Source organism: Stegodyphus dumicola, chromosome 3 (assembly GCF_044657685.1).
Source record: "Stegodyphus dumicola isolate Sdum_Otavi_A_Nest chromosome 3, ASM4465768v1".
Taxonomy (NCBI): domain Eukaryota; kingdom Metazoa; phylum Arthropoda; class Arachnida; order Araneae; family Eresidae; genus Stegodyphus; species Stegodyphus dumicola.
In genome coordinates this window covers 5,243,922-5,266,856 of record NC_140770.1, presented here as the reverse complement: position 1 = coordinate 5,266,856, position 22,935 = coordinate 5,243,922, and the positions used below count along the sequence as shown (strand labels likewise).

General features: G+C 33.9%; 1 protein-coding gene across 1 annotated transcript in view; it reads right to left on the bottom strand.

Moving 5' to 3' along the window:
- Positions 1-6,071: 6,071 nt before the first annotated feature.
- The window catches only part of LOC146997904 (transmembrane emp24 domain-containing protein 2-like), a 103,335-nt gene continuing 86,471 nt past the window's right edge, over positions 6,072-22,935 (bottom strand). The window contains exon 3 of the mRNA XM_085812315.1: positions 6,072-6,491. Coding sequence (XP_085668441.1) covers positions 6,440-6,491 — 52 coding nt within the window. The 3' untranslated portion in view covers positions 6,072-6,439. The remainder of the gene's footprint in view (positions 6,492-22,935) is intronic.

The following is a 22,935-nucleotide window of genomic DNA, read 5'->3' as shown; positions in this document are numbered from 1 at the left end:
AAATGGATCTTTAGATGGAGGTAAAACAATTGTATACTGATCCAACTTACTTTTAATTAATATTCCAACCTTATTTATAAACTGAATTAAATTAAGTTTAACACATGCATCAATTCCTAATACAGTCAAAAGTCGTTAATCCGGACTCGTCGGGACTTTGGCGATTCCGGATTATCGATTTTTCCGGATTATAGATCATCAGTTTAAATCTGGTAAGATGGCATGCAGAAATTATAAAATTAAAAATATGAAACCATAATTAATGAAATAAAGAACAATTATGGTCTAAAGGGTATCAAAAAAAAAAAAAAGCTTAATATTTATTTGCTTACTTTATTAAACATTTTTTTCAATGTAAGTTGCTTCCTTTTATGTGATAATACTTTCTCTTTAATTCTATAAACAGACATAATTTCTCATTCAGTTACGAAGTTCCGCTGCTCAAGTCCTATAATTGCTGTGTCGAAAATACTGACTAATTTGTCAATCGATATTTTTTCGTTTTCAATAACCTCTGTGTCACTTTCTTCACTATCGGAAGTGAATTATAATGACGAGGAATTTGACTTAAATCATTTCAAAGACGGAGAACATCGAGATGAAATAATACATTTAGTAAGGATTATAAGCCAAATAAAATAAAAACATCTGCCCTGAAGATAAGGATAGTGCTGACAGATCAACTTCCAGTTCATTGCACGCTGGGAGACACCCCCCCCCCGCACAGCAGCGTTAAATTGATAAACAGATTTCGGAATGGTTAGAGACACAAAGGATATGCCTTTATCCATTTTTTTGCAGCAATTCCACTTTTTGTTTGATGGACATTGAAACATACTTTCCCTTTGTAGATCCTTTGAGAGCTCCAGCATCGGAAATTCTATTTTGATATAATCGAAAGTTCAACCTTACTTTTATAAAATTGCTCTAACAGTCTGCAAAAAATAATAAGCCAGATCCAACGATCTAATTAGAAGATTAAGGAACAACGCAATCTGCAATATTAACTGAAATAGATAATTTTAGCTTATACCGTCTGTTATACATTAAACGCACATGCGTAAACTTATTATGCGCTGCTGTAAAGGTCTTACGCGCATGCGTCAACGCGACGCATGCACAGAAAGTTTGTAGCTTTGAGGTCCGGATTATAGATCATTCCGGATTATGGGTGCCCGAATTAACGACTTTTGACTGTAATGGACGTATATGCTTGCTAGAAACAATTAAAAATTCTAGAGTAAGATCCACACCATCTGAGGAACATTGTAGCATTAATGACCCATCGGGTGTAACCTTGGACCCCCCAGATGCTTCTAATACAACATTACACTTGCTTAAAATACGATTAGAGTTCTTAGCACTCAGTGTTTCGGAAGTTTTCACAGGCAAAATATTCACTTCAGACCCTGTGTCCAACTTAAAAGTCACAGTTGTCCCTTCAACAATTATAGTTTTCGTCCACTCTTTTGTAGACGATGTTGAGCACACACTTTTAGTTCTTTTAACATTTATGGAATTCACGAAGAATTTATTATCAGATTCCCTATATACATCTGCGTTATTATGCTGAGAAACATTTTGGGCATGCTTCAGTCTGCACATAGTCGAAAAGTGATTTAGTTTGCCACAGTTAAAGCATTTTTTTCTATATGCCGGACACTGTCCATTAACGTGATGTCTGCATTTTTTACATAAAGATGTCTCTGTATTTGAAGTGCCATCACTCCATCCTCTGTGCTTCCTCACTGCGAATGCTGCATTGGCTCCTCCTGCCAGATGTTGCTTCACTCTCCCTCTAGTTACGCTGTCAACATTGTGTTCTCTTAACGTTTTAGCATGAGCTTTGCTCAATTCAGATGCTTTCCCTAATTCAATTGCTTTTACTCAGATTATTTTCTCACAGCATCCTCTCCTGTAAACTGGCATCTGATACTCCAAGGACAATGCGATCACGTATGACAGATTCACTCTGCTCACCAAATTCGCAAGATTTTACAAGTTTTTTCAGGTCAGTCACGAAACAATCAAAAAGTTCCCCTTTTTCTTGTTTTCTCTTACTGAATAAAAATCTCTCCACCACAACATTTGCTCTAGGTGTCGTGAAAGCTTCAAACCTCTCAAGCACTTTTTCATAGTTACCCTGATCTCCTGTTGAAAGATTGAGCATGTTGTACACTTCAACTGCTTCCTCACCAGCGGCATTTAACCCCTTCGAGCCGGGTAGCGAAAACGCGCGCTTATCGCGGAGGCGGCAGTGTCTTCCGCAAGCGTCTCTCCAGGGCCGGGGGCTTTTTTGCTACTAAGCCTAAATCCATGAAATTTCCGAAGTATCAACGCATTGTTTAATAATGCTCTATAGAATATTTAAATGGCTTATGCTTTATAAATATTTTTATATATATACTTTATATACCTTATTTTTTGATAAATGCATATTTTACACATTTTATTTTAATTACTCACCATTTTATGAATTTTAACATTATACATCTGAAAACTAAATATATTACTTAAAATTCTCTTTTCGTATGAAAAATTTCAAAACAGGGATCTACACACAGTCCTACGTTACATTCCTTGCACTCGTAATAACTCATTTGCCATTTTGGAGGATTTTTCCAGGAATGTGAACAAACGAAGCATCGTCGTCTAATTTTCTTATCAGTCTCTTCTGAACAAAGTTTTGGAAAATGTCTTTCAGTTATTCTTTCGGAATCAATATCAGAATTTCAGAATCAATATCTGAAATATTTTGCATCATTTCTGCTATTTCATGCTCTGTTAAACATTTTCGACGCTTCGACATTGCAACGGTAAAAACAGAAAGAATTCACTATAATCAAAAACACGTGTATGTGAGTCATGCTTCTCTCATTTCGAGTAGAAGGTCTAATGTACATGTATCTGAAACCATATGGACATACAGTGCCATCTTGTGGCAGAAATTATAGTTTGAAAAACGTTCCAGGACACTGGCACAAATACGTGACAGTAGGTAGTAAACGGGAAAATGCTCTGTCACGCCTGCATGTCGGCCGGTAGGCGAGTGTGTTCGTTGCTGGCACGTAGACATGACAGTTGGCGCAAAGGGGTTAAAAATAAAGAAACTTTTACATCTGAATCTTTTGAAGTATTTCCTGAAGCTTTCATATAAATCTGGAACAGCTGCTTGAATCTGCGGCAGTTTTCAGCCACATTGCCTTCGAAACTTAGGCCTTGCGGTGGGCGACAAAATTCCATCTTGCGTCTGCTGAGAGGAAAAACAACCAAAGGGATTGCCTGGCAATTACTTGTAATACTATTCCACATGACTACGCCATGTTTTAATCATATAATTATTTATTGATCTATAATTAAGTTCATTACAACACTCTCACATAGCACATTGTTTATCCCATACCAACATCAACTCACAAATACTTCACTTCAGCCTTCTCACACCAGTAAACGCATCTGCAAATTCCTGTTTTTTTAATCATATTAATATTTATTGATCTATAATAAATTCATTACAACACTCTCACATAGCACATTGTTCATCCCATACTAACATCAACTCACAATTACTTCACTTCAGTTTGAACAGCAACTAGTGTGTTGCCACATATATGTAACACCTGTATCACTTGCTCTGGTGTCTCTTCACCTCTCTTGTTAATTTTTTAGAATTTATTCTGCAGAATTGTGGGATTTCTCACAAAAAATACAACGTAAATTTCGCCTACCTGTATTGCCTTGAACATTTACCAAGGCAGCAGCTGTAGAGGAATCTGCATCATTGGAATGTGGACGCGAATGGGCAGAACGTGAAGCTCCCAACCTGGTACGAGTGAGCTTAATAATTTCCTCACTTTGCACTTCGTTTCGAAGAAAGCACAAAAGTTTATCCAAAGAATGCAATATCTTACATCTGTCACGCAGTATCTTACATTGAGCGGCTTCTTTCCCAAGCATGAAGAACAGTCTCTGGTAAACAGGACTCGACGTGTGGCTCTAAAAATTCTGCAAATTTTTCCTTAGCTCTACCAAGGCTTTCGAGTGCCATAAGCTTGCTCTCAAGTAAATCATAAAGTTCAGCTAAGCCTCCTTTAATCCGACCAGCAGCATTTTTCGTTACTATGGAAAGTAGATCCTGTACATAAATCTGAACCAAAAGTTCATATGTGCCGAAGCACTCTTTAAGTTGTGCAATCACCTTTGAATAGTTTCCTTTAGTTGACGGAAAACTTGTTACCAGTCTTGATGTTTTAGAATTTGCTACCACACAGATATTGAAATTATTCTTCATCCACAATAGAATCATCTTTGTGAATTTTTTCAAACTGGGATCAAAAGTAAGAAAGTCTTTCGGTTCTCCACTGAATTTCCTCAATTCAAGTTTTGGAAGCTTGAATTTCCTTTTTTGCTCGGTTGTTGTTCCTTCTGTAACTGAATTTCCCTTCTTTGCATTTTCTAACAGCGAACAAATCAAGCAGAACTTGTCTTGGTATTCTTTTGCTTTCAAAAAATCTTCGGAATATTAGTCTTCAAAGGCATCATCACTTAGCAACCAATTCAAAACTTCTTCTTGAGTTGTTTCCAAACATGTGGATTTGTCTTGAATCTGCTGAAACAACGTACTGATTTTGTCACTTCCTAAACTTTTGTTTTCGATCTTCTGAGCTATATCGTTGCAGCATACTGTAAATGCTGTTCTCAGCGACTTTCGTTTTGCTTTCAAGACTTTTATATCCATATTTCATCCAAAAATTTAAAGTAGCAGATGCCAGATTTACTATGTTGCAACTCTCAGGACTACAGCATGCAGGTTAAAAATTTAATAATCACAGTGGCGATTATTAATATAAAGATTTTAATATGGACATCTCGCACAAGCTGAAAACATTACATTACTTTAACAACTGCATACATATACTGATTGGAAAGGGAATTTCTACGCTTAGTTCGCAGTTAAAGAAATAAAAGAATAATAAAAAATAGTCCAATCAAATGCTTTGCTCCTTCTGTCGACTTCGCCCAGCCGTTACATAATAGTTTGTCTGCAGCAGCCATCTCCAACATAGTGCTTTCACATTGGACGAACTTCTAACCGGTTCAAGATTCAAGAGATTATTCATGTGCGAGGATATAACCAAGTCTGTTCGTCCAAATCTTTGTTTAATTAAACTTATTGAAGCGTCATAGTTTTCATTAGATAGTGCAAACCCAGATACTGCACTTAAAGCAGGTCCTGCGAGTAAGGATTTAAGATAGGTAAACTTCTCAACCTTTGTTAACTCATTATTATTACCAATAGCATTTTCAAAAGAATTATAAAATTCCAAAAAGAAACTAGGATCACCATAATATTTAGGAATTGAAATTTTAGGTAACCGAATGTTAGTTTTGTTTTCGACCTTTACGTCAGCAGTATGGTTACCAGGCGATTCATTTTCAATGTTCACTATCTGAGAATTTAAATTAAGTTTCTTTTTAGCCCTAAAATACATAAACTCATTTTTTCATCATACTCTTCTAACACAGTATTACATTTTTTCTCAATTTCAGATTCAACCCCTTTAAAACAATTCAATATTTTTTCATTAATTTCTTTCAATGCAGACTGTTTAGAAGTAAGTAAAAACACATTTTCTTCTACCGTTTTCTTGTCCCAAATGTCTTTTTAATTTCAGGTTCCACAACATTTATTATTTTAGAAATAGCTTGTCTCATAGTTTTTCTAGTAGCTTTCAGTTTAACAATATCGTCTGCCATAATAACAACAAAAATAATTTTATTCAGTTACCTGTGCAGTCTTCAAATGGTTTAATCCTAATTTAGTAACTTGCTTTCCTGGTGACCATTCACAAGTATTCTGAACGCTTATCCTGCCACGTTCAGTGCAAAAGAATAATTTTTCAATAACACGAAAAAACACTGCATTCTAAATAAAAAAAACTGTTTGTGCACAACAGTTGGGCGCCAAAAATATAAAATATTATATTCACGGTGAAGATTTCAAGTTGTCCTGGTTCAAGAAACATTAATTCAAATCACACATAACACCAAGTTAAAAGAACATTACGAATCGGGTTTCAAAACTTCCAAGTTTATTCAAGTCTAACACGCATTCAACTGGCGCTGGGCGATCCAAAGAACAAGAAGTATACATTATGAAAAATTTACGCCCTCTTTGGTGATTAAAATATATTTCCACATAAAATTTCTTACACTCCACAGTACTTTCGTAAGCAAGAGAAAACTTTTATTGTCTATCTTAACATAGTCAAACACCTTTAATGTAGCCTTTAATGTTTAAAGGTTGGTCTTCTTTAGTTATGGTACATTTGCAAGTGAAATGATTTTCTCTGTATTATAGGCAGCCTTCGGGATTGTAACACTAATCTTGATTGTCATCGAAACTTTGACAGTAGCATTGCTAGAAGAATAGTCTGTGCTAGCAACTAGATGAATATACATTTAGACTAAGATGAGAACATTGGTTACATCTGAAAAGTGAAAAAATATATATTATAAATAATTCTGCATGAATCTGCTATATCATGAATTTTTATTTAACTGAATTGTGTTATGGTGAAATCGTCATGGCACCAATATGTTATAGAGAAAAAAATCACGGTACCAATAAGGTTTCCTAAAGGTCTGGTACCTAAAAGGTTTCCTACTCTGTTCACATAACACTTAAGATTTTTTTTAACAGTAATATACTAACATCAATAAGCCCTGTACATTTGCGTTGTGTTTTCGGATTAACCCTGAAATCAATTAGAGAATGAGACGGGTGAAAATCATTGAGCACACACACAAAACGAAATAAATAAACATTGACTGATCTAGAAAAGTGAGCCTATTTATTAAAATTTTTAAGAGTTACTTAGTCCAGTAATTTGTAAGCAATTAATATTCAATCAGTACTGTTAACATATTGATTTTTACACAGTGCAGAATTAACTTAGTAAGCAAATCATATTCAAGCTGAACTGTAAAATATTGCTTTCAACAAAATGCATACCTCTACAGAGTAATATTACTTCTATCTCAATAATATCAAACTATTATTGCTATTACATTCAGATAAATATGATTAGATAAAACTTTTGATAAATTAACAATACCCTCCCCGGGGAGAAAAAAAAAGAATAATTAACAAGTTATACATTCCAAAAAAAAACATTTCACACAGAGTAATCAATACCAATGTAATTCTGGTTATTGCACATAGTAACTTTCTATTTTCAAAAGAATGATTTAACCGGGTAATATGTTAATTAAAATCAGGCTATTACATCCTACAAGCAATTTAACTCAGAATAATCAATACCAATGTAATTCAGGTTATTGCACATAGTAACTTTCTATTTTCAAAAGAATGATTTAACCGGGTAATATGTTAATTAAAATCAGGCTATTACATCCTACAAGCAATTTAATCCCTAAGAGGAGCAAAGAAGCTCAAATAATGACACCTTTACCAATCAATCTTCACCAAGAAAGAAATTCACAAATTCAATTAAATAATTTAATTAAGAATAAATTTCCTTAACCAATCTGACTAATTTACATCCACAGTTTCAATTAACTAATTTAAATAATGATATATTTCCTTGGCCAATCTAATAATTTACTTTATGGACAACAAAATGATTTCATTAGAATTAGGTTAGTTTACTCAACTACAAAATTTTTAATTCAACTAATTAAGTTATTTCAATCACTATTAACTATTTTAGTTGTTAGAATTATTAGAAATGTCTAGTAAACTTTACTATAAGAATTGCCTATTATAAATTTTTTCTTTTTTTTTTTTTTTTTTAAATATCCGACCAACAAATAAAAGAAAACAAATAAAAGGAACTTATCTTATGAAATACAAGCTGCAGATAAACAGGAGGAGGAGAAATGCCCTCATATTTAAAAATTATCAAGATGCCAAGGAGGACTGCTGCTGAGCGTAGTAGAAAATGAGAAGAGTTCGTGGGTGGATAGTTTTCAAAAAAGTCCGGCAATTTCCATTGATTTAAGAAGCACTACGGAGGTTTTCTTTGATGTCCAATCCAATATTGAAGTTAGCCATTTTTGTCGTGGGACACCGGAGCTAGCGATGCAGAAGACTCTTGATGGCGGCAATTAATTCTTAAAGATTTGGATTATCGATGTAGATGATACTCTATTCATGGAGGAGAGACTGAAATTTTTTCTTAACGGCACTAGAACTAGGCATCACTCTTCTTTGCATTTTCCTATTTTAATTATCTTTGAGTAACTTACATATTAAGGCACGGCAATGAGGAGCCTATAATTTAGTCGAGGTCATAATTCGTGCAACCAAGTCCCTCGTTCAAAACTCCAGGGCAAGAGGCCCGTAGATCCAAAGGCGGAAAAATGCATTTTTCGAGATGAAATTCTGCTGCCAACGAGACAGCGTCAGATGGTAAGTAGAAAGTGCAAAAAAGTGTAAAAAGTCAGCTAGTCCCCTAAAACAACCCGTTTAAAAGGGAGAGCGCCGGACTGCCAAGTTGGCGCAACCCATTTTTCGCCGAAAGTTGAAATAGTTGCAACCACAGCATACCCTCGGAAAATCTATTTTGCCAAACCCTCGCCAAATAACCACCACCTGCGACCGGGGGAGATTAGGAATTTCAACAACCCTGCAAGGGTCCCAACGAAAGAACGCTGAAAACTCGCAAAAAGTGACTTTTCAACCGGAAAGAAGGCATTTCATCCCCCTTTAACTAAATCACAAGCGAAACGAAGAAAATCTACTAATTAAAGCTCATAACTGAAATGCAATTAAAGTTAGAAAAATGAAAGTTATGCCAAATTAAAGAGCTAATTTTTCTGCAACTAATGATATTAAATACTAAGAAATCAAATTAATTTTTGACATGAAAAACTGAGTTTATTACGTAGAAACAAAAATACTTATCCATTGTTTGCATGTACAAGATTGAAGACGCAGTTCACGTAAACTCGGAAAGCCAAAATATATTACACTAGAATTAATAGGCCCAAAAAGAATATAACCAAACTTGTGTAGCTCAAATTTTGAATAATTACAACTTAAAATTTGATTTTTATGAATCACTTAATTAAATTAAATTCGCTACACAACAATTGGATTCAATAGTTTAAAAAAAATTAAGAACTGCATCTATTTATTGCTTTTAAATATCTTAGGTTATTCATCAGTAGGAGACCAAATAAATTTAAAACATAATTATCTTATATTTTTCCGAATGGCCTTGTGAACATGTTACAGCAAAGCAACGCAAAATTGCATTTCAAGACTATTGACCCATTTGGGCTAATAAATTCATCTCTAATTTCTATGATGCTAACAATTTTCTTGATCCATTGAATATTTATGTAAGAAAATAGTATGTATTAATGTTATTATAATTCATACTGTAGTTTTTTTAATTGCTGAACAGTATTCTTTACAGATTATTTTTAAATAAATAATAATATAATATTCTGTTATTTAGGGCCTCGAAAAGGATCTCCAGAGGTCAGGTCCAGACGCCCAATGTGCCCCTCTCAAGCGTCAACCAGGGTAAAATTAATACTTTTAACTTTTCGTTTTTGTACTTTTCATGAACAGCCTTCTTTTATATGATAACCATTTGGGATAGTAATTTTCCCATCTTTTCTCAATAACAAACTTTTTTTAGATGAGGCCCAGTTAATTTGAAATCGGGTTACTAGGGAATCTTTCATCAGTAGCATTCCAGAATTCCTTTGTTAATAAATTGATTTTGTCCGTCGTGCTGAGAAGGGACTATGACTGATTCGACACAAGATGCTTCCTAGCTGCATAAACAGTAGAACATTTTTTCTTAAACCCTCAATGAAAGTCTTTTTTTAAGAATCCAATTTATGAATTTTTGCATGCTAAAAATAGGTGTTTTGCTCTACGTGATGCTAAATTTGACTTTGTGGCATTTTTAATATATTGCAACTGTATTCAGGGACTACCGCAGTTCTGTAGGAAAAATGATCTGACGATTAAGTGAGCATCTGAAATGCTGCAATTTCTGCTTGGTCTATGATACCTAAAATAAATGTTCTACAGTAAATGTTGTGTTAATGTAGGCACCAGTGTGATAATGTTTGTCCATGGTTGTTTCATTAACCAAGTGATAACATTAAGTAATGAGAAAAATATTTTTCAGATTAGTGATGAAATTTAAGTAATTTCATATCAGAATATCAAGAAACATTTAAATAATTTCATTGCACTTTAGTTAGCTTAGGAACTGGTTAGCATGTCTTTAATACAAAAGTTCATTTAAGAATTGTTTATAATGTTCCTGGAGATTAACGGATCGATGTTGCATCTTGGATCAGGCAGCCTCATTAGAAGAGAATGTGTCGATCTAAAATTTTAAATTAAGCGAAAAGGTAACTTTACCTTATCCTAGATATTTTCAGGGATTTTTTTCCTTAAAAAATCTGCAGAATGTGTTTTGCTCCTGATGAAGAAAGACTTAATGCCTGATTGCCCTCAAAATGGATGGACTAATTCAAAATGTATGTTAAACTAAGGTTGCTTTTTTGCCGAGTTTTTTTAATGGTTGACTCAAATTGAAGCCAGTTTGTTATGCAGTAACATTTCTTTGCTTGGCAATTCTTAATTTGGTTATTTAGCAAATTTATTTTTTATTTGGCAATATTTCTTTATAACAATTTTATCATATTAATTGACTTCATGACAGTTTTGACATTAAATATATATTTCTTTTCTTCTGACTGGTTGAGTAATTATATCTATCATAAGTCATGTGAATTCCGACAAGTCTTAACGTACAATTCTCAACTTAGCATTCCAAGTAAGAATATATGTTACATAGCCCTTGTTTCCTCAAAACAGATGAAATGTATTGAATTAATGAAACTTAAAATGTGCGAATTCCATTCTCTCATCCTAAAGATGTTCAGCTTAATTTTTCCTACAAAATTTTGTTTAATCTAGAATCTACGGCTGGCAACTTTTTATTGAGATTCAACCAATGTTTATTTTCTTAATATTTTCATTTAATTTTGTTCTTTTTTACATTAATATGTGGTACATTACTAAACTAAGTATTAAATATTAATATATTTTACATCAGAAGCATATAAATAGTTCAATAGCCTGAATCGGGCAATATGAAGTGAATTTAAATTAGCATGGAGTTTCTTTGCAATGGCATTGCTGGACACCATGGAGACCTCTCGGAAACTCCTGGTTTTTTTATATTTGGAGATTGGCAGTTGTGATATGATAATTAGAAGGGACAAAAATAAAAATTGTAAATGCTATCTATAAAAATAATGCAGATAAATTTTTGAATGTACTGTTTGTAAAAACTAAAAAGGTAAAATAAAATATGTTAAACAGTAATCAGATTGCAAAATGAAAAGAAAGAACCGATAATCAACAGAAATATTAAAGTTGCATCATTTTGTAAGAGTTATTTCCATTATGTTAAAATCACATACCGTAATTTCCGGAAGAAACGCCACGGCGTTTACGTGTTTAAAACTTAAATTTTCAGCGGGTGCGGCGTTTCTACCCATGCGGCGTTTAGGTGCACTAAAAATAAAATATTTCCTATGATGGTCATTGTACATAGTTTGGATGGCCTTGTCATTGTGCATAGACTGGTGCTGTTCCCACACAAAAGACCACTCAGTTGCTTTTTGTGAACGTTATTTTGTTTACGTTCTTTTCCTTGAACAGACCTACATGCCTTATTCACGCTAAACGAGATCTCAGAACAATAACATTCTTCCCCCTTTCAAATCAACATTCTCATCAGTTTGAATAGTCTCTCTCCTCTGCCATTCGATGAATCTTCCAGGACCCATCCTCTTCCCACCCCTGCCTTTTCTGCAATTTTTTTCAAAGGCGGACACGGCTGCACCTGCCTCGCAATAACGAACTCTGACATATTTCCCCTTCAGCATGAATGGATTTTTCTTGGCATTCTGCCAGATACAGATCCCATCAGTTTGAGTACAAGTACCTGTTGGATAGTTTTTAAGTAAGAAGGGAGCGAAAAATTTTTGAAAATGTCCCTAAACGGTACAGAAGCTATACTGCTGGTTTTAAGCTTAACGTAATTTCACGTGCTGAACAAATTGGAAATCGAGCAGCAGCTCGAGAGTTTGAAGTGGACGACAGATGTATTCGACGTTGGAGAACTGAAAAAGAACTTCTTAAAAATATGCCACAACAGAAACGAGCCAAAAAAAGTACTGTAAGGTGGCCAAATCTAGAGGACGACCTTGCAAACTGGATAAAGGAGGAACGAGGAAAGGGAATGGCAATTTCAAATGTAAAAATTCGCTTTCAAGCAAAATTTATAGCAAAATGAATGAGCATAAATGATTTCAAAGGAGGTGTAGCAGATTTATGAAAAGAAAATTATTTCTGTGCGTACTAGAACAACAGTCGGGTAACAATTACCAATGGAATGGCAGGATAAAAAGTCATCTTTTCTAAAATATGTGACAGCTATTATCGACAAAAAAAAAAAAAAAAAAAAAAAAAAAACTTCTTCGGTCACAGATAATAAATATGGATGAAACGCTGTTAGCTTTCGACTCTCCTGCAAACAGAACTGTTGATGAAACTGGTGCAAAAACTGTATCTGTGTTTATGACGGGGCATGAAAGAATGTCATTTACATACGTGTTAGCTTGTGCCACAAATGGTGACGAGCTAAAGCCGATAATCATTTTTAAACGAAAGACTATTCCGAAGGGAGATTTTCCTAATGACGTAATTATTTATGCAAACGAGAACGGCTAGATGTGCGAAACAATCATGCATGAGTGGCTACAAAAAGTTTGGCAGTGTCGTGTGGGATCTTTTTTCCAACCAAAGGGGTTATTGATAATGGATTCCATGCGTGATCATTTCTTTGAGTCAGTGAAAACCAGATGTCAAAAATTATCTACGACCGAAGCAATAATACCTGGTGGTTTGACAAAAATCTTACAACCATTAGATTTGTCAGGTAATAAATCCTTCAAAGCTGTGGGAGTGAAGGGTGAGTGAAGGATTGCATACGTAAACCAAAAGCGGTAAAATGCGTAGAGCATCTTTTGAAGAAATTGCAAAGTGGGCAGGAAGTGCGTGGAAATCGGTAGAAACATCGTCAATAATAGCAGGGTTCAAAGAAGCTGAAATTATATCCTTAGATAAAGAGACTGTAAACCAAGAGCATGAATGTGATGATCTGGAAGACTTAGATCAGGATTTACTAAATCTTTTCAATTCAGATAGTGAAGATAGGTTGAGTTTTTGCATCTATACGGCCCACGACGATGTCACGCGCAATTTAATCTATTGCGGCGTTTACGCTGATGCGCCGTTTCTGTGTAATTTTAATTTTTTTCCTACCATTTTTCTCGAGTGCGGCGTTTACGCTGGTGCGGCCTTTCTTCCGGAAATTACGGTAATGAGGATAATTCTGAAACTATGCAGTTCATCCTATGTGTCCTGTTGTACATGCCAGTTCTTAGAACTGTAAAGACAAAAGAATATTCATATGACTTATTGTGTCCTTCGACCATCTAAGCAAAAATTCAGATTAAGATTTAAAGTAAGCCTGTTTATTAATCCTTCAGCAGCTGCAAGATTTAGCAGTTCTTTCTTCCTAAGCATGCAGCAAATTTGTACTGCAAGCTGCATTTGTTGGATTTAAAATGAAAGTAGTTTTTATTTTATATGCGCTTCAATTTAATATTACTTACTTTCCTTTAATTTTTTATTTAATGTCATTTGGCCACTAATAATTGTTAGTTTAGTTTCTTAGAAGTGGCAACAAAACAATTTATAGAATTAGGAATGTATGTTTCTGTAGTTAAGTTAAGCTTATTTTAAAGAAGAATAACATGTTATATACATGAGTGATGTTTTACTTAAGTTAATAAATGAATCAGGGTTTGTACGGTCCTTAAGAGTCCTTAAAAGTCCTTAAGTTTTTTGTAATCGATTTTTGAGCCTTAAAAGTCCTTAATTTTAGCCCAAATCAGCAGAAGGCCTTTAATTTTAATCATCTAAAATTTTCTGTTTTTACGACTGCCATTTTGAGTGTGAATTAGCATTTTGGAGGAATATTTTTGGCAATTCACTGACGTATCTTTTGAATGGGTTATAAATTGTTTCTATTTCTAATATAAATGATGGGATACTCGAGTTTCTAAGCAAGAAGTGAAACATAAGCATTTCGAAATTCATTTTTTCTATAAAGAGTTCTTAAACAACTTTAACAACTGCAACGCTTTTGGAGTTGTGAATTCTTTTATTAAATGGTTCTAAATTTGACAACTTGTTAACATTTTGGCGATTTTAAGATCAGTTTCTATAGAAAATTTTTAATTCCGAGATCTGAGAATTTTTCGGCGATTTTTTTTAAAACATCATAACATTGATAAATTTCATTATAATAATGGTAATATATTAGAATTATATTTAAAAAATAACATTAAAATAAAACATTTTTATTTTTCACTGTCATATTATAAAGTTTCATTTTGGCAACTTATTATAGAATATTTTAAATCTGTAAAATAGACAAGGTATATAGCTATAAAGCATAATTTACGAAACAGCTCTTAGTAAAGGCAAAATTAGCTATGTAATTAACTAAAATGTCTTCTTTTTAATTTTTTCATAGTAAGCGTTTTTTCCATGTAATTGCCTCAGATTACATCATCCAACACCCATCAAGTACAACATATTCTTTGCATCTACTGAGACTTATGTATAAAACAACTTATCACCTCTGGTGCTTTAAAGGCTTATTGGAACCTTAAAGTATATTAACTGGGTTACAACCCCTAGAACTCCACACAAAGCTATGACATTAACTGCAATAAGCAGAGCTTGACTAACTTTCAACACTTTTTAACCGTGCCTACATCAGGCCTTTCAGGTTCGTTCCAATCAGCAGGTCTCTCTAAAGACAAGTAGCAGAAGAACAACATTCAGTCTTTTGTTATGAATCATGCTGATTATAATCTCACTTCTCATTTTAACCTTATGTCGTTTGACATAAAATCTCCCTACTATTTGCTATAAACCTGTAGACTTTGCAGATTTAATGTGCATGCAGCTGGAGTATTTCATGGACATAAAAAAAGCATTCATCCCGCCAGCAGTTGTATGCTTGTCTCAAAAATTAAGCCATGCATGTCTAAGTACATGCGCCCTATTAACCCTTTGCGGTGCACTATACGTTAACGTCGGAATTTCAATAAAAAAAGTTGTATGCAGTCTATTTAGTTCTAAAGGAGTATACAGGTAAAAGTTTGTAAAAATTGCACTTACCGTTTTAATTCTGTTCCATGAGGTGGAACACTGCGCCGCCAGACCTTTTAAAAGTGCGACTAAGCAAGCATTGCAGTGAAGCACGAAAATGAGTAGAAGCGTTTGTATAAGAATGAAAAAACTCTGTATTATAGCTGTATACATGTTTTCTAGGATATCCATAATATTCTTGAATATATATGGATAAATATCTTAATATTCTTGAATATATACGGATAAATATCTATACACAAAAGTCCTATATACAAAAATATTTACAAATTTTCCTATTTCTTAGCTTCGTGAAATTGTTCAAAGCAAGTTAAACCTTTTGATGGAAGCACAAACCAACTTTGTGGGTTTTCCACATAAAACTTGTTTTGTGCGGCTTCTGCTTCGTGCTACAGTGTGCACGTCATCTATGCGTACCCTTCAGCGGTATGTGTTCTACTATAGCGTTTTTACCCCCTCTTCAAAGTTATCTCTGACGTTTTCATGGCACAGAGGAAATGCAGCAAATTTAAACGGAAATCTTTGTGCTGTAATCCGAGGGTAATTCATGAAACACTTTCAGCGCTTCAGAAAGAGTTAGGCCTCTCCGCGCCATTTATGGAAATTTCATAATTAAAAATTTAACTACGATTAATATTAATAATAAAGAAAAATAAGCCTATAATATATACATACACGAAAAATATCTACACTATTATTGAAAATAAACGGGAATGAGACTAAAATGCGACAGCAACAAATTCGCACAGGTCTAAGTAAAGATGAGTCAAGCTACTAATAAAATTCCCGCCTAAAAACTACTCCCAAAAAATTCGAGATGCCAATATTAGGGCTTTCATAACACAAAACACACCTCACCCCTCAATACTGCTTTGTTTGAATTCATCCCCCCCCAAAACAACGGAAACAGAAAACGAAACAACGTATGTTTTCTCCTAAGCACAGATGTTCTGATTCGTAACAGCATGAGATCGCTAAAGGTGCCCCGCTAATGGAACACCCAGTTTTATTCAATGATTCTGTGTATGGTTTTTGTATGAAAGATTAAAAAATAATTTGGAGTACAGCCAGCAAAATTATGCCTAATTTTTTTTTCCAAATAAAATTTTTTATATCATTTAAAAAATAGAGAAAATTACTTGAAAAAAAGTGGATTTTAATAACACATAATAAATGAAACTTCTGTGTCTCCTTGTGATATGCTGCTATCTACTGTTTAAAAATAAAAGTTCAAAGTATATTATAAAGACATTTTAATCTATTTACAGTTGAATTTAAAGGTGTCAGAAGCGATTCAATTTGGGTGTTGCATGTAGTGGAACACTGAGCCGCAAAGGGTTAAGGCAAAACCACAAGCAGGTCATTAAATCAGTTATGGTTCCTTGGAACGTACCGTTATACTTGGTTATCTGTGGCAATTAGCTCCGAGATCGCAACCGTTATTGGAAATTCGGAAAATTCACAGAAGAGCGTGAATGCATATTATAGTGAGCTTTATGGTGTTGCAAAATAATGCTATTAGGGTATTAACAGATCAAAATTAATTAACAAATTAACAGAAAAATTGACAGATTAACCAAAAAAAAAAAGAGCTTAATATTTAATTATTTACTGAAGCAACTTACATTGAAAGAAATGTTTAACCTCATTTTTTGTACTAATACTTTCTCTTCAATTCTATAGACAAGATATAATTTTTTAAGCCTTTTATTTTACTCCAAATCTGTATATATCTTTTTTAAGTTTCAGATAATATATTGATTCTTTTCTTTTGTAGGGGCCCAAGTCAGCAGGTCGGCAGAGCAGGTTTGTATAATTATAATAAAACTTTACTTTTATTTCTGTTTATTTTGTCATCTAAGAGCAGTGGTTTCAAACATAAATTAAATGTGGGCCTGATGCATGACCTGATACCAGATAATTCTAATTATGTTCCAAATAATTTTAATTATGTTCAGCCCACCAGCAGCCGAGCAGTAAAAGAAAAGTCGTTGAACACTAGTAGTTTGATCCAAGGTTCTAATCCCTCATATGGTCTACCTGCATGGACATTTTTTGTGGTTTCCCACAGATGTTATGTGTACACGAGCCAGTTTCCCTTAGAAAGTCCTCCACGAAGGTATCCCCCCTCTTAGGCTGATAGCTCTCAAAGCTTTGCCATTATCACACAAAGCAACCAAATGATGTAATTATTTTGAATTAATGACTTGCTTGAGCTAAAAATAAACAAAGTATTTCCAAGTTGAGTACAAATATTGTCAATTTGTTCTCTTGCTTTATGCCTTGATGTATACAAAAAAATCCATATATATTTGTGCATGAATAAGTGACTACAGATTTGAGCTGCACCACCTGGTAACCATCAGTCTCATTGTTTTTTTATCAACTATCAACTGCACAGAAAAAAATGTACACATCTAAATGTACGCTCAAAGTGAATAATTCTTATTGTGAAAATTCACAACTGAGGACACTTTTTTTTTGATAGGTATGAATAATATTTGACTGCAGCTTGATTATAAATAATATTTAACTGCAGCTTTTCTGTAGCTTGAAATGTTTAAAAAAAGTTATATAAATTAAATATATATGTTTATTAAATATATATATATATATTTGTACGAGTTATATTAAAAGAATTAGTTCCGTTTGCGAGTTTTTTGGGCAATTCTCATATTCGTTTTGAGTTTTGGGGGGAGGGGTTCAAAAGGTATGTGAAATTCCTTTAGGGGATCATTTTCACCTCTCAGGCCACTAATTTGAGACGACTGCTTTAGAAATGTTCTTCATTCTGGTAATATACTTCATTTTCATAGATCATCAAAATGAAATGTTTTTAGTATTTAAGATACTGTACTTTGAATATTTTTATCACACAGGCCACATTATGTATTATATTTGTTATGAATTAACCCTTTGCACTTGAGCGGTGGCGATTTGAAGTGTCAACTCGAGCTGCTGCGGCGGCCGAGTGATTTGAAATCTTAAATCGAGTGATGCTGCTACCACACTGTGGTGTTTTGTAACTCAATCTCCTTATTTAAAATGTATGATATTTTTCTTGGAAGTACTTTCGTGGACTAGGCTCTGCTGGCATTGTTGTCAAATCTTAGCTTAGTTTAGTTAGTTTCAGCATAGCATTCACTTGAAACAGTCTTGGCAGGTAATATAGTAACTAAATAGTGTTTGGCCTAAAAATATGGAGGAAGATCACATCAGCTCGAGTTCGGACGAATTCGATTTTGCTGCTTTGGATGATGAACTTGCAGTGATTTCTGATGGATTACTCCGCGAAACGAACAAATCCAGTGGAGAAGACGGTGATGGAGTAAGAGGTGTGAGCCGGCAGAAAATTAGAATTATAGAGAGCGGCAGAGAAGTTGAGAGTGATGTTGAAAGAGAAGTTGAAAGTGAAACTATGGAAAGTACAAGTAGTTCAGCATGGGTACTTTGCGGAGACTATGACAAAGTGCCGCCAAGCGTACAATTTATACCTGGCCAAAACCCCACAGCAACATGAATAGTTTTTAACATAAAACAACCAATAGATATTGATATTTTTAAAACTGTTTTTCACTAATGACACCATGAAAAAAGTATTTGTGAAACCAATATATATGCAAAAAGAAAATTGGAAGGGAAGACGCTATCTGCTAATTCAGTTTGGCGAAACTGGCGTCGTGACCAACAAAGTACAATTACTTTCAAATTACTTGTAAAGTGTTTGCCAAATTTGGCCAAAATCGTCTCGAGTTGCTGGTTCACGCAAGCGAAAAAGGCAGGAGTAACAAAATAAGCTATATAAAAGCAGTAGATGCAGTTCGTAAGAATATTATTCTTTAATTTTCTGATGTATTCTGATCTGAGCACCATTCCATATGTCCTGTTATTTGCTCCTCACAAAGTTCATGAATGTGGCCATTTCGTGTATAAAAAAGGTGGAATCACTGTTGGCAGTAGTACAAGGCATTAAGCAAAGTGTTAAGAGTTTCTGTTCTGTACATTTGGACCATTAGGGAGGAGATTCATTTTGAATGAAGTAGAAATCAGTACATTCGTATATCCTGAAACGAACATGCTACTTTCAGCAAAGCAAGTTGTTTTTTAGATTGTGTTTGAGTATCGCTTTCTCTCCAGGTCAGAAGTCGTGGATTAGCTATTTCTGGGCCAAATCTGGATTTCTTGGGGAAGAAAGCTTGGCTGTGCATTTGTCCAGTCTCAGAGTTCCTAAGTCCAGTATTTTCAATCTTACCCCAAACATGGGTAAGACCTATGTAAATTCTTCTTCTTCTTCCTTTGCATAAGAAATTCTGTGCATAAGCTTCTTGTTATAGCCATTAGAAGCTTTCTTTGCAGTTGTGTGGCACTGTATCACCTATTCAGAGGTACCATTATTAGCAAATAAGGGTCATTCTTCTGGAGTCTAAACTTGTGAATGACGTTGATCAATATGTCTGTAAATGCTTCCTATCTCTTGGAAACAATTCAGCCAAATTCGGAGGTTACCTCTTTAGTTTACTTGAATGTTGGATGCTATTTACTACTCTGAGACTGGACAAATGCCTTTCCATCTTGATATGGCTCATCATATGAGGTTTTAATGCAAAATCGTTTTGACTCCGGATTCTGGTCTGAAAGACGCAAAAATCTACTGTTACTACAATAAATAATAGAGGAATGCAGGTTTTTGAAAGAATCGTTCATTTTATGAGATAATTTGTTCGGATTCTAGTCTGAAAGATAAAAATGAAAGAATCGTTTATTTTATGAGATAATTTGTATTTTAATCAGCTTCATGTGCCTGTCTTTCCATTATCTGGAGTTATGAATTTTATTTCAGAGCTGTTCAGGAAACAATGCTTTAGTGAACTGGTTTGAATAAAATTTATTTTGAAAGATTCTCTTTTATTGACCAGCACCTGTACTATATAAGTTTCCAGTTTCTGTGGCCTATAGGCTCTTGCTTGCATTGTCTAATGCTGTACAGAAGCCCGGGTGTGAGAGAAATTCTTTTTAGGATTTCTTTCGGTAAGCGAACACAAATAAATGTACTGGTTTTTGTGAAAGTGCAGTGGTGTAAACTATGATAAATCAAAACAATATATGTGCTAGAAATATATGAAGTATAATAAAATGCTTTCAAATTTACTGAATTTTTTATTTAAATGTTAAAATAATTTATACAGTTTTTAATTCTGATTTTATCCTAGTTCTTAATTCTGATTTTATCCTCAACAGGCTGTCGACCTGTCGACATTGATGGATCTGTGTGAGCAGATCGAGGAGATCCTGCCTTGTGCAATGTCCTTGGGTAATTAAAATTTTTTTTACCATGTGCAGTAATTTAATGTTTTATATATATTTAGTTTGATTTTCTTCTTTTTTTAACTCAATGTTTAGTGCATTATTTTCTGTTTGGTTTTTGTTTGTTAATCATGTAATGATGATAAAAGTATGAATATATAATGATTGAAATGCACTGAATCATCTGTTAAATGAATTTATAGAATTTTGGATTATTTCCCTCTTCTGAGGATGTATTTGTCCTAGAGACAAGCAAGTTATTGCCTCATTTATGAAATAAGAACTGAGTGCAAAGGAGATTTAAGCAAACTTTTTTTCTGAAAAACTTTCGATGAACAAAAGGCATGTCTGGTGTTCATGTTTTAAACTCTGTGGCTTCTTGGCAATCAGCAGAAATTTATCTTTTAAGTTTATGTAATAGTGGAGAGACTAGCAATGTGAAATAAGTTAGACTAGCGAAATAAATTCACAGACATCAGTAACTGTATGGATGCAAAAAAGAGCTTCTGGACCGTTCACTTGCTGAATGTCGGTAATGATGACACATCGGCAAAATTGATTATCAAATCTATTGTTCATGCAGAAAAAACAAAACTTTTCTCAATTCTTTCATTTTTATAAGCAATAAATTGTTCCCCATGATTATTTTCAGTCAAAAAAATGTTGCCCATATCAGAAGATATGATGCATTCTATCAAAGTAAAGTTAATGAATGACACCAGCTGTGATAAATCGAGTGATCAAATTTATGAAGACTCGCTAATGACTGAAAAAGAATTTCTGGACTCAATCAGTATTTGAATGAAATTCTTTCATAATTTTGTACACATTTTAAAATTTTATCATGTGCTAAAATGGAACTAAAAATTCGCCAAAGTGTGAGTGTAATTTTATCAAGTACATCATTATATATTCATGCTGTTTCGTCAGCCCCAGCGGCAGCACTGCTTATGTGACGAAATTGTTTGCTTATTGATGAAATCTCTCTAAAAAGTCGGGGGATCGTCTGGTATACGGTTATATACGGTAATTCGACAAGGGGGAGCTTGTTACACTTCTTGGGAGAAAAAAAAAAAAAAAAAAAAAAAATTGAATGCCTTATGTTCTGTAAACAGAAAGTAAATGTATTATATTACTGTTGTATTATGTATTATATTATTATATATTATATTACTGTTCAATATTGCTCAATTTTCTGGAAAAGAATCCCAGTGTTTTGCATCTTAGTACATGGAGTTCCTGTACTCAAGTGCCTATGGGTTTGTCTCAGGCATCACACATAAGAGAAATTTTCTTTTTTTATGGATGTACTTAATTTGTAACTTGTGTCATAAGCTGTTTACAGTGTCTTTTGACCAATCTAAGGGTATTTTGTCATTTTTCTTACAACTTCCGAGTGTACCACATAAATGTAGTTGAACTTCAGCAGCATGATCTAAAAATTTCCTATAGAAATTAATTCCCAAAAGAGGTCTGAATTCATTAATAGTTTTTGTTTTTCGAACATCTTGGATAACTTTAAAAGGAATCATCCAATTTTTTGTCAATTTTGCAGCCTAAGAATTCGACACGTTCTGAAGCAGATGCGCATTTAGGAAGGTTGCCAGCCAAATTAGGATTTTTTATAATGTCTTGAAAACACACTTGAGGTATAAAACCATTTATTCTTTAAATTAGATGTGAAATCATATTGATGCTTCATTGGATAATTGTCTGGAATAGAGATTGAATGTAATTTAACGGTAGTTGTCGCAACGTCACAAAGTTCCATCTCATTTGTTTTACCATATGCCGAGACCTACTCCAGCAGCTTTTGGAAGGACTAAAATGCCTTTTTGTACTACTAAAGTGAAATGTGGTTTTGGAACAGCGAGTTTATGAGGCACTAGGAATCTAACCTTAGCCGCTACTGGAGAAACTTTAGTTTTGATTACGTGTGTATTTCATCGGTATTCGTATCCCAAACCTGTTTTAAAACATCTTCAAAGAGAGAATCATATTTTTTTTAGTTAATTACATGTAAAGGTTATAAATCTGTATTTTTGGGTGCAATATCTGGGGATATCTTGCCATCTGATGCAGCATAAGCTGTCAATTGTTTTCAGGATTTCAAATTAACAGCTTCATTTCTAGATGATTATTAAACACCAATTTGCAAAGAATAAGCAGATTGGTTAGAGCAGGTTAGGATGGGGCAGGTAAAATCCCACAGCGTCTTTACCTTCTAAATCTTCTATTTTCCATTTCATTTAGCATTTATGTTTTGAGAATGCCCAGAGAATCATTTATGTCTATGTCTTTCTGACTGTGAATTA